Source organism: Carcharhinus amblyrhynchos, unplaced genomic scaffold (assembly GCF_965287045.1).
Source record: "Carcharhinus amblyrhynchos unplaced genomic scaffold, sCarAmb.v2.hapA scaffold_41, whole genome shotgun sequence".
NCBI lineage: Eukaryota > Metazoa > Chordata > Chondrichthyes > Carcharhiniformes > Carcharhinidae > Carcharhinus > Carcharhinus amblyrhynchos.
The window spans coordinates 2,407,488-2,419,951 of NW_027649782.1; the positions used below are offsets into that span (position 1 = coordinate 2,407,488).

At 45.8% G+C, this 12,464-nt stretch overlaps 1 protein-coding gene across 1 annotated transcript in view; it reads left to right on the plus strand.

The window, feature by feature from the left end:
• Window positions 1-12,464, plus strand: part of epha8 (eph receptor A8) — a 570,939-nt gene that overhangs the window by 402,363 nt on the left and 156,112 nt on the right. Inside the window, exon 6 of the mRNA XM_080181519.1 lies at window positions 5,812-5,936. Coding sequence (XP_080037645.1) covers window positions 5,812-5,936 — 125 coding nt within the window. The remainder of the gene's footprint in view (window positions 1-5,811; window positions 5,937-12,464) is intronic.

A 12,464-nucleotide genomic window follows, 5' to 3' on the forward strand; every position in this document is an offset into this window, starting at 1 on the left:
AATCTCAATCAGCCTATCAGGGAGCCAGAGAAACACACTGGGGCCCAATAGTAACAAGCCTGGGCTTCCTATTTTAAAAAGGAAGATTATAGACATTTCAATGCCCTCATTTAGGCAAAGTCTCAGGGGTTGAGGCAGAGAGTAGGTATCAATGGGTGCTATTCGGATTGGCGGTTGGTGACTAGTGGAGTGCCCCAGGGGTCGGTGCTGGGGCCTCAGCTATTTACCATTTATATAGATGATTTGGAGGAGGGGCTGAGTGTAGGGTGTCGAAATTTGTTGATGACACAAAGATAAGTGGAAAAGCAAATTGTGAGGAGGGTGTGGAAAGTCTGCAGAGGGATCTAGATAGGCTGAGCGAGTGGGCGAGGACCTGGCAGATGGAATACAATATTAGCAAGTGTGAGGTTATCCACTTTGGCAGAAATAATAGTAGGAGGGATTACTATTTCAAGGGCGAAAAGCTGCAGCATGCTATGGTGCAGAGGGACCTGGGGGTCCTTGTGCACGAGTCGCAAAAACCCAGTCTGCAGGTGCTGCAGGTGGTCAGGAAGGCGAATGGGATGTTGGCCTTTATAGCGAGGGGGATTGAGTATAAAAGCAGGGAGGTATTGCTGCAACTGTACAGAGCACTGGTGAGGCCGCAGCTGGAGTACTGTGTGCAGTTTTGGTCGCCGCACTTGCGCAAGGATAGTTTGGCCTTGGAGGGAGTGCAGAGGAGGTTCACTAGGCTGATACCGGAGATGAGGGGGTTGAACTATGAAGATAGGCTGAATAGACTGGGTTTGTACTCATTGGAGTTTAGAAGGATGAGGGGGGATCTTATAGAGACGTATAAGATAATGAAGGGGATGGATAGGGTAGAGGTAGAGAGATTCTTCCCGCTTAGAGAGGACAGCAGGACTAGAGGGCACAGCCTCAAGATAAGGGGGGGGGGCAGTTTAGATCAGAGTTGAGAAGGAACTTCTTCACTCAAAGGGTGGTGAATCTCTGGAATTCTCTGCCCGTTGAAGTGGTGGAGGCTGCCTCGCTAAATATATTTAAGTCACGGGTAGATAGGTTTTTGGGAGGCAAGGGAATTAAGGGTTATGGGGAGAAAGCGGGAAAGTGGAACTGATCCACTTCAGATCAGCCATGATCTTATTGAATGGTGGGGCAGGCTCGAGGGGCTAGATGGCCTACTCCTGCTCCTATTTCTTATGTTCTTATGTTTACAGCATGGAAACAGGCCCTTCGGACCAACTTGTCCACGCCACTCAGTTTTTACTGCTAAGCTATTCCCAAACGCCCACAATTGGCCAATATCCTTTGATACCCATCTTACCCATGTAACTATCGAAATGCATTAAGGCAAAATTGTCTCTAGCACTGCCTCAGGTAGTTTATTCCAAACACTCACCACCCTCTGCGTGAAAAAATTGTCCTTCTGGCCTCTCGTATCTCTCCCCTCTCAACTTAAACCTACGCCCTCTAGTTTTTTTTCTATGTTCTAGTTTCAGATTCCCCTACCTTCAGGAAAAGGTGTTGAATATCTATTTTATCCATGCAGCTCATTATTCTACAGACCTCTAAGAGATCACCCCCTTGGCCTCCTACGCTCCAGGGAAAAAGTCCCAGTCTATTTAGCCTCTCCTTTAACTCAAACCGTCAAGTCCCAGTAGCATCCTAATAAATCTTTTATGCACTCTTTCTAGTTTAATAATATCCTTTCTATAATAGGGTGATCAGAACTGTACACACAGTATTCCAAGTGTGGCCTTACCAATGTCTTGTACAACTTCAACAAGACGTCCCAACTCTTGTATTCAATGTTCTGATCAATGAAACCAAACATGCCAAATGCTTTCTTCACCACTCAGTCCACCTGCGACTCTACTTTCAAGGAGCTATGCACCTGTACTCAAAGAACTCTTTGTTCTGTAACTCTCCCCAACGCCCTGCCATTAACTGAGTATGTCGTGCCCCAATTCAATCTACCAAAATGACTCACCTCATATTTATTTAAATTAAACTCCATCTGCCATTCATCTTCCCGCTGGCCCATTTGATCAAGGTCCCGTTGCAATCCTAGATAACCTTTTTCACTGTCCACTATGCCACAAATCTTGGTGCCATCTGCAAACTTACTAATTATAGAAATCATAGAAACCCTACAGTGCAGAAAGAGGCCATTCGGCCCCTCGAGTCTGCACCGACCACAATCCCACCCAGGCCCTACACCCATATCCCTGCATGTTTTACCCACTAATCCCTCTAACCTACACATAGGACACTAAGGGGCAATTTTAGCATGGCCACTCAACCTGTGGGAGGAAACCGGAGCACCCGGAGGAAACCCACGCAGACACGAGGAGAATGTGCAAACTCCACGCAGACAGTGACCTGAGCCGGGAATCGAACCTGGGTCCCTGGAGCTGTGAAGCAGCAGTGCTAACCACTGTGCTACCGTGTCGCCCATGCTCCATAAGTTCTCATCCAAATCATTAATATAAATGACAAAAAACAGCACTGATCCCTGAAGCATACCGCAGGTCACAGGCCTCCAGTTTGAAAAATTATCCTCTACAAACACCCTGCCTTCCATCATCAAGTCAATTTTGTATCCAATTGGCCAGCTTGCCTGGATCCCGATCGATTTAACCTTATGCAACAACACACCATGTGGTACCTTGTCAAAGGCCTTGCTAAAGTACATGTAGACATCATCAACTGCACTGCCCTCATCTACCTTCTTGGTTACAACTTCAAGAAACTCAATCCAATTTGTGAGACATGATTTTCCACTCACAAAGCCATGCTGATTGTCCCTAATCAATCCTTGTCTCTCTGAATGCCTGTAGACTATGCGTCTCAGAATACCTTCTCACAAACTAACCCACCACAGACGTTAGGCTCACTGGCCTATAATTCCCAGGGTTTCCCTGCATCCCTTCTTAAAAAACAGGCAGAACATTTGCCACCCTCCCATTTCCATGCACCTCACCTGAGGCTGTCGATGGTTCAAATATCTCTGCTTGGGGCTCGGCAATTTCCTCTCTAGCCTCCTACAATATCCTGGGATACATTTCATCAGGTCCCAGGGATTTATCTAACCTAATGCACTTTAAGACTTCCAGTACCTCCTTCTCTGTAATATGTGCACTCCTCAAGACATCATTATTTATTTCCCCAAGTTCCCTGCTTCTCTCAACAGTAAATACTGATGAGAAATATTAATTTAGGAAATGAATACACTCACCATTCACTGTTTTCATTTTTTACGTTTAAAGTTTATTTATTATTTTCGCGAGTAGGCTTACATTAACACTGTAATGAAGTTACTGTGAAAATCCCCTAGTCGCCACACTCACCTCTCTCACCATCCCCCCCACACCACCCACCCCCCATGCCCATCAATGCCACCTCATTTCCCCACCGACCCTCTGCAGGTTTGCGCATTCTCCCCGTGTCTGTGTGGGTTTTCTCTGGATGTTCCAGTTTCCTCCCGCAATCTGAAAGACATACTGGTTAGATCCATTGACCCGAACAGACACCGGAGTTTGGCGACTGGGGGAATTTCACAGTAACTTCATTGCAGCGTTAATGTTACTTGTGACTAATGAATACATTTTTAAAAATGGCCCCCACATACCCTCCATATCAACGCATGCCCCCACTCATCCCCTTAGTCTTCTACAGCCAATGTGCAAACTCATGCCCCCCACCCAGCACCCTTTTTACTTATCCCCTCCATGCCAGACCAGCCAGTATCCACCATATTTTAATCTCAGGACCCATCCTGCGATTAAAATAATGTTTTTAAATGTCTATTGATGAATGCAATATTTCAAAACAAAGCATTTCCAAAGATTTTTAAAAAAACTAATTCACAACATTTTAAATTTCTTTGATCTCTTACAAAAACAAACATGTGCATTCATTGTTTCACTTTAAACACTTTGTCAGCAATTGGAACTGTCAAACTGTGAACTAATAGGTGCACCACTGTGATAATGAAATCAATCATCCTACAAAAGCATAAACATTTATGTAAAGAGACAGAGTGAAGTAACACCCGGTTTTTAACCAGTTTTTTTTTGTTATATTTAAAGGGTAGGTGATTTAAATTCCTTGACAGCATGACACCCTGCTTTGAGACCTACCCTTGACCTCACTCTTGACAATTGTCTTGACAACTCTGTTGAAAATGCCCCTGCTTGCTAATTCCAATGAGTTTGTGTACTTTTTATGCACATTCATGTCTAATTTCAACAATCCCAACTTCTTCCAGTGGGCATTATAACTCCCACAAAGAACACATCTCTAAAATCACACCTGTGCCTGCCCCGGAACCATATCCAAAAGGGTATATTACCCCTCCAAAAGGGTACCATAGAGTCCCACAGTGCTGAAGGAGGCTATTTGACCCATCAATCTGCACCCACTCACTCACAGAGTATCTTACCCAGGCCCTCTCCTCCACCTTATCTCTGCCACCCCATGCATTTACCATGGCTAATCCATCCAACCTATGCATTTTAGGACACTAAGGAGCAATTTTGCATGGCCAATTCACCTAACCTGCACATCTTTGGATTGTGCGATGAAACTGGAGCACCCAGAGGAAACCTGTGCAGATATGGGGAGAATGTACAAACTCCACATAGCCATCCAGCGCTGGAGTCAAACCCTGGTGCCATGAGGCAGCAGCGCTAACCATTCTGCCACGATGCCTTATTTGGTTAGAGCCATTTGACTCTCCAGAGTTGGCCACTGTTCATAGAATCATAGAAACCCTACAATGCAGAAAGAGGGCCTTCGGCCCATCGAGTCTGCACTGAACACAATCCCACCCAGGCCTTACCCCCCCTATCCCTACATATTTTACCCACTAATCCCTCTAACCTACGCATCCCAGGGCACTAGGGGGCAATTTCTTAGCATGGCCAACCAACCTAACCCGCACATCTTTGGACTGTGGGAGGAAACCGGAGCACCCGGAGGAAACCCACGCAGACACGAGGAGAATGTGCAAACTCCACACAGACGGTGACCCGAGCCGGGAATCGAACCCAGGTCCCTGGAGCTGTGAAGCAGCAGTGCTAACCCACTGTGCTACCGTGACGCCCATACCGTTACCAAATAGTGTACTGTTACCAGTATGCTATTTGGTCTGGTTACACCAAGTACCCTGTTAATGTGAAATTAAATTATGTTTTTTTTTCAGAAAGTTAGCATGTTATCATTACTGAGTGTAAATATATGTTGGGGAAGCTTAATTTGACAAGATTATAGCGGCTTTTCAGTTGCTGTTGTATTTCCATTTTTTTTGACAAGGAACATGAACATCACAAACGAAGCCAGCATTTATTGCCAAAGTCTAATTGTCCTTGCAACAACAGCATGTCTTTCTGGGCTATTTCAGTGGGTAGTTCAGAGTCAATCACATTTCTGTTGGCCTCGAGTCACATATTGTGTAAAGACGGCAGATTTCCCTCCCTGAAGGACACCAGTGAAGCAAACGGCTTTGAATATATAAACTTGCAGTACGATGGCCACCGTTACTGAGACTCACTTTTCATTCTAGGTTTATTTAATTCATGGAATTTAAAGCCCCCAGCTACGATGGTGGAATTAAATCTCATGTCTCTGGATCATTAATCCAGCCCTCTGGAATATCCGCGCTGTAATATAACCTCTATTCTGCTGTAGCTGGGATATCGGGCTAACTGGCTAATGATTACTCCATTATATGTAGCTCCAATTTGCTAATTCTTCAATGTGCAGGCTAATTTGAGCTGTTTTATGCCTGTCGTATCTCTGTGTTTCCAGCCCCGTCACAGATCCTGGTTGTCAAACAGGAAAACACCAGTCAGAACAGCGTGACTCTGATGTGGCAAGAACCAGACCAGCCCAATGGCATCATTCTGGAATATGAGATCAAATATTTTGAGAAGGTAAAACATTTCCTCCTGTGCTGTGTAATTTGGATCATTACCTCGTACGTCTTAGAAGGGGACTGGGTTCCGGGTTCAATTTATTGGCCTTTGGGTGAAAGACTTTTTTCTCATTCATCCAAGAGATTTGGGTATCACTGGCTGGGCCAGCATTTGTTGCCCATCCCTACTTGCGCTGGGACTGAGTGGGTAACTAAACCATTTCAGAGGGGCATTTCAGTCACATTGCTGTGGCTGTGGAGTCTCATGTAGAGCAAACAAAGTAAGGATGGCAAATTTCCACCCCTAAAGGACACTAGTGAACCAGGTGGGTTTTTATGACAATTGACAATGGTTCCATGATCATCATTAAGCTTTATAATTCCCGATTTTTATTGAATTCCTATTTCACCATCAGACATGGTGGGATTTGAAACTGGGTCCCCAGAGCATTACCTTGGGTTTCTGGGTCATTAGCCATGATCATATAGTGCTACATCCTATATAGCTATGGCACGCCGGAGCTAATGTACCCACTCTGGGACATGGCATCGCTGGCCAACCAGCATTTACACCTGATCCCTCGTTACTCTTGGAGGGCTGTTGAGAGTTGACCACATTGCTGTGGCTCTGGAATCAAATGTAGGCCAGACCGGGTAAGGACAGCAGATTTCCTTCCCTGAAGCCTTTTCCCTCCGATGGTGATGGCTAACATAGCTTTAAATTGAGGGGTGGTAGTTATAGGACGGTTGTCAGAGGTAGGTTCTTTACTCAGAGGGTAGTAAGGGCGTGGAATGCCCTGCCTGCAGCAGTTGTGGACTCGCCAACTTTAAGGGCGTTCGAATGGTCAGTGGATAGGCATATGGATAAGATTGGAATAGTTTAGGTTAGAGGGTCATTAGATTGGTTCCACTGGTCGGCACAACATCGAGGGCCGAAGGGCCTGTACTGCGCTGGAATGTTCTATGTTCTAAAGGACATTAGTGAACCAGATGGGTTCGCTAATGGTTTATCATCGAAGAACTGGCGGAGCAATATCTTAATATATAGTCACTGTGATACTTACCGTGAGGTAACTCTGACGCTCCCAACCAAGATGGCGCCATATTATTTCCAGCCTATTTACACTTGCGCTGCAGACACCACCATCCTGTGTAGCATTTTGTGAAGGGGATGACATGTCACACACACCTGCTTCAGGAGGACACTTGTGACATGCACATAGAGGTCAAATATTGTACACAGGATGGTGATTGCGATGGGTGGAGCTTGCATTATACACACCCCATCCATTGAGACACCCAAAACAGGAAAGTCCCGCCTGAACTCAACAGAACTTTCCATGGTCCATCCTTTCCACACACCCCCTTCCCCCTGCCCACCCTTCAAATCCTGTGGCAAGGCAGGCTGGTAAGATTTGACCCTGCATTTCCCCAGTGACTCTGTGATGTTATCATGTAACCAACGATAACATTGGAATTGGTTATAATGGAACCAATGGCAACTTGCTGTGAGCTGACCCGGTAGACAGTGTAACCAATATGATGGGGTGGTCAGCTGACCAGGCGGTTTAAATAAAACCGGGTACTCCGATTTTTGGGGAGAGGGCGGGAAAGTGGAACTGACCCACTTCAGATCAGCCATGATCTTATTGAATGGTGGGGCAGGCTCGAAGGGCTAGATGGCCTACTCCTGCTCCTATTTCTCATGTTCTTATGTTCTTATTTCCTCCCACAGTCCAAAGATGTGCGGGTTAGGTTGATTGGCCATGCTAAGAAATTGCCCCTTAGTGCCCAGGGATGTGTAGGTTAGAGGGATTAGTGGGTATAATATGTAGGGATATTGGCATAGGGCCTGGGTGGGATTGTGTTCGGCACAGGCTCGATGGGCCGAATGGCCTCTTTCTGCACTGTGGGCTTCTTTGATCTATGATCTAAAAAAAAAGATGGGGATTGTGGGGAGCTCCTGTGGCCCAGGGCAGCGCCTGAGTGTCGTATAATGAAATTTCTTTATTAAACCTTTTTTTTTGATTTACTTCGTGAAGTTAGTCCTTTTATTGCTTACAACTGGAGTATCCTTACTGCTGGATGAACATGTGAGATTATGTAGCAGCTCGATCAATACAGTTAGCAAAGCTGGAACAACTGAGGAGTTTCTACACTCTGTTCTGCTGTTTCATGTTTCTCATTGATTCTGTCAAGCTGTGGTAAAGGTTTGTAGAGAAAAGCAGAATGCAAAATAGCTATCAAAACCCATTTCACTGTGACAGCTCCTTCCTACATGTTAAAGTGAGTTGCTGTACCTGGTACACAAATCCAACATAGTACAGAGCCTTAACTTTAGCTCCTGGCTCCTCTCAGTCCTACACTTGCAATCACAACAATGAAATCAGACATCAAGCTATCTGGTCAGTCAGAATGAAAACTTCTTTCCTTCCGACTGTCAAAACATCCAGTTACCACTGGAAAAATAACATCATCCAGATGTAGGATCTATTACAGCAACTAACCAGAAATGCACAAGATTTTGGAATCAGATCTGTCGCCTCCTTCTGGTTCACACACACAGTTCTGAAGTTTCTCTGTTGAAATAAAGGCCGGGATTCTCCAATCCCGCCCACGACAGAGATTATCCAGTCCCGCTGCTGTGAGCGGAGATTTGGCTGAGCACCAGATTCTCCATTCTCACTGGCAGCCGTAGTGGGGCGTGCAAGACTGGAGAATTCTGGTCATAGAGAACAATTGGAGATCCCATTCACTGGGAAGCTTTTACTGTGAGCAAATAAGGGATACTTTGCAAGGCCTCCTCAAACCCCACGAAGCTAATGCAAGGGTTGGGGTGTAGGGTTTGTCTCTCATCAGTTTGTGCAGAACAGTACAGAAGCCCCAATCTGAGTATTTCAAAACAGGGCATGTTCCTTCCATGCTGAAGGAAACATCACACTTGAGTTTAAGAGAGTTAGGTGAGGAGCACAGCAAGAGCCCAGAGACACCATGTTGCCTCTGATATCCAATCATGACCCTGCCAACTCCTGCCGATCTGTCAATGGTGCAACTGCCCCCTGTATCTTTGAGTCAAATCACTTTTAATTATGATCGCAGACATTCTGGCCTGAATAACTCATTACCATTCTGTGCAGTATCTTTACTCATCATTATCTTAATGACAAATGAATAGATGTATATATGCTTGGGTCCATGATCTCACTGGGAAGATAGTATGGTAGTAACAGAGACTTGGAATATAGACATCGATCTTCTATTCCTATTTGGCAATGTTAAATAGTACCCAGATTCACAAATAATATCTGAAAAGTCAGACTATGTATCATCACCTCTCTATCTTCGAAGGAGATTGGTTTTAGAACATAGAACATAGAACACTACAGCACAAACAGGCCCTTTGGCTCACGAGTTGCGCCGATCACATCAACACCTACCAATCTATAGACCTATCTATAACCCCCAATCCCATTAAACCCCATATACTCATCCAGAAGTCTTTTAAAAGACCCCAGCGAGTTCGCCTCCACCACCACTGACGGCAGCCGATTCCATTCACTCACCACCCTCTGAGTGAAAAACTTACCCCTAACATCACTTCTGTACTTTCCTCCGCGCACCTTAAATCTGTGTCCTCTCGTAGCGACCATTTCAACCTGGGGAAATAGCCTCTGAGAATCCACTTTTAATCCACAGGTATTTCTCTTTTAATCCACAGGTGATTCGGTCCGCCTTGTTGTCCAACGAGGGGCATACACGCGATGGGTCGTGCGAGGGCTGCTCTTGGATGTTTCGAGAGTAGCCTAGTGCTTCATGTCGTTAGTGTGTGCTTAAACTGGACCAGATACTGGGCAACACGACAGCTCAGTGACTATCACTGTTTGCTGTGCAGACACATGGATTTGGGCCGGTGTCTGTGGGAGTTTGTGCATTCTCCCCGTGCTTGTGTGGGTTTTCTCCGGGTGCTCCGGTTTCCTCCCACAACCCAAAGATGTGCTCTTAGGCTGATTGGTGTAACAAATTGTCTCTAAGTTAGTCTTCCCTCAATGTGGAATGCCATAAGCATAGACAAGGGTCATGGGTGGAGGGGGGACTCATAATGTTAAAATGGCAGCGTGGGCTCGTTGGGCCGAAGGGCCTGTTTCCCAGGCTGTGTTGTTCTTTGTTCATATTTGGAATATGAACAGGGCAGAAATGATCTATACTTTATTTCTCCCCATCAATAGGGGCGGTATGGTGGCATAGAAAAATGTTAGAATCCGTGATCAAGGAGAAAATAGCAAGGCATCTTGAGGAGAATTGCTTGATAGAGCAGACGCAGCACGGTTTCGTTAAGGGGAAGTCGTGTCTGACGAATTTATTGGAGTTCTATGAGGATGTGTCTAGGGCGGTGGATAGAGGAGAGCCGGTGGATGTGGTGTTTCTTGATTTTCAGAAGGCGTTTGATAAGGTGCCGCACAAGAGGTTATTACAGAAGGTCAGGGGGCATGGAGTTGGGGGTAGGGTGTTAGCGTGGATAGAGGACTGGTTGTCAAATAGGAGGCAGAGAGTGAGGGTCAATGGGTGCTATTTGGATTGGCGGTTGGTGACTAGTGGAGTGCCCCAGGGGTCGGTGCTGGGGCCTCAGCTATTTACCATTTATATAGGTGATCTGGAGGAGGGAACCGAGTGTATGGTGTCGAAATTTGCTGATGACACCAAGATTGGTGGAACGGCAAATTGTGCGGAGGGTGTGGAGAGTCTGCAGAAGGATCTAGATAGGCTGGGCGAATGGGCCAGGAACTGGCAAATGGAATTTAATGTTGGCAAGTGTGAAGTTGTCCACTTTGGTAGGAATAATGGTAGGAAGGACTATTACTTACATGGCAAAAAACTGCAGCATGCAACGGTGCAGAGGCACCCTGGGGTCCTTGTGCATGAGTCGCAAAAACCCAGCCTACAGGTGCAGTAGGTGGTCAGGAAGGCGAATGGGATGCTGGCCTTCATAGCGAGGGGGATTGAATATAAAAGTAGGGAGGTCTTGCTGCAGCTGTATAGGGCATTGGTGAGGCCACAGCTGGAGTACTGTGTGCAGTTTTGGTCGCCGCACTTACGCAAGGATATTTTGGCCTTGGAGGGAGTGCAGAGGAGGTTTACTAGGCTGATACCGGAGTTGAGGGGGTTGAACTATGAGGAGAGGCTGAATAAACTAGGCTTGTACTCGTTAGAGTTTAGAAGAATGAGGGGAGATCTCATTGAGACATATAAGATGATGAATGGGATGGATAGGATAGAGGTGGAGAGGCTCTTCCCGCTCAGAAAGGACAGTAGGACTAGAGGGCACAGCCTCAAGATAAAGGGGGGGCGATTTAGAATGGAGTTGAGGAGGAACTTCTTCATCAAAGGGTGGTGGATCTCTGGAATTCTCTGCCCATTGAAGTGGTGGAGGCTGCCTCGCTAAATATATTTAAGACACGGGTTGATAGGTTTTTGATAGGCAAGGGGATTAAGGGTTATGGGGAGAGGGTGGGAATGTGGAACTGAGACACAACAGATCAGCCATGATCTTATTGAATGGTGGGGCAGGCTCGAAGGGCTAGATGGCCTACCCCTGCTCCTATTTCTTATGTTCTTATGTTCTTATAGTGGTTAGCACTGCTGCCTCAGGGACCGGGGTTCAAATCCCAGCTTGGGCCACTGTCTGTGCGGAGTCCTCACATTCTCCCCATGTCTGTGTGCGTTTGCTCTGGGTGCTCTGGTTTCCTCCCACATTTCGAAAGATGTGCTGGTGAGGTGCATTGGCCATGCTAAATTCTCCCTCAGTGTACCAGTGCTGGAGTGTGGCAACTAGGGGATTGTCATAGTAATTTCTTTGCAGTGTTAATGTAAGCCTCCTTGTGACACTAATAAATAAACTTTAAACTTTAATATAGTTGGAGAATAGGAAACCAATGATGGGAACAGCTTATACGCTCTATAACAAAAGTCATAGTGTTGGACATAGCATTAAACAAGAAATAATTAGAATTTGTAATCTAATAATTGTGGAGCACTAAACGTCCTCTAAGACTGGACCATTAAAATTAGCAAAGGTAGTCGTAGAATCTCTACAGTGCAGAGGAGGCCAATGGTCCATCGCGTCTGCACTGACTCTGATAGAATATCTTACCCTAGCCTTCTCTCCTTCCCTATCTCCATTACCCCATTATTTACCATAGCTAATCTACATAACCTGCACATCTTGGGAGACGAAGGGGCAATTTAGCATGACCAACCTGCATTTCTTTGGATTAGGGGAGGAAAATGGAGCCCCTGGAGGAAACCCACACAGACACTGGGAGAATGAGCAAATTCCATCAGGTCACCCAGGGCTGGAATCGAACCCGGGTCCCTGGAGGTGCAAGGGAGCAGTGCTAACCACTGTGCTGCCCTGGAAGTTTTGTTTTTAGAATGTTTTTGTGACAGTTTGTGGAAGTAATATGTTGTGGAACCAACTAGGGATAAAGCTATTTTATAACTAGTATTGTGTGTAATGAGGCAGATTTAATTGGTTCATTATATTCTAAAT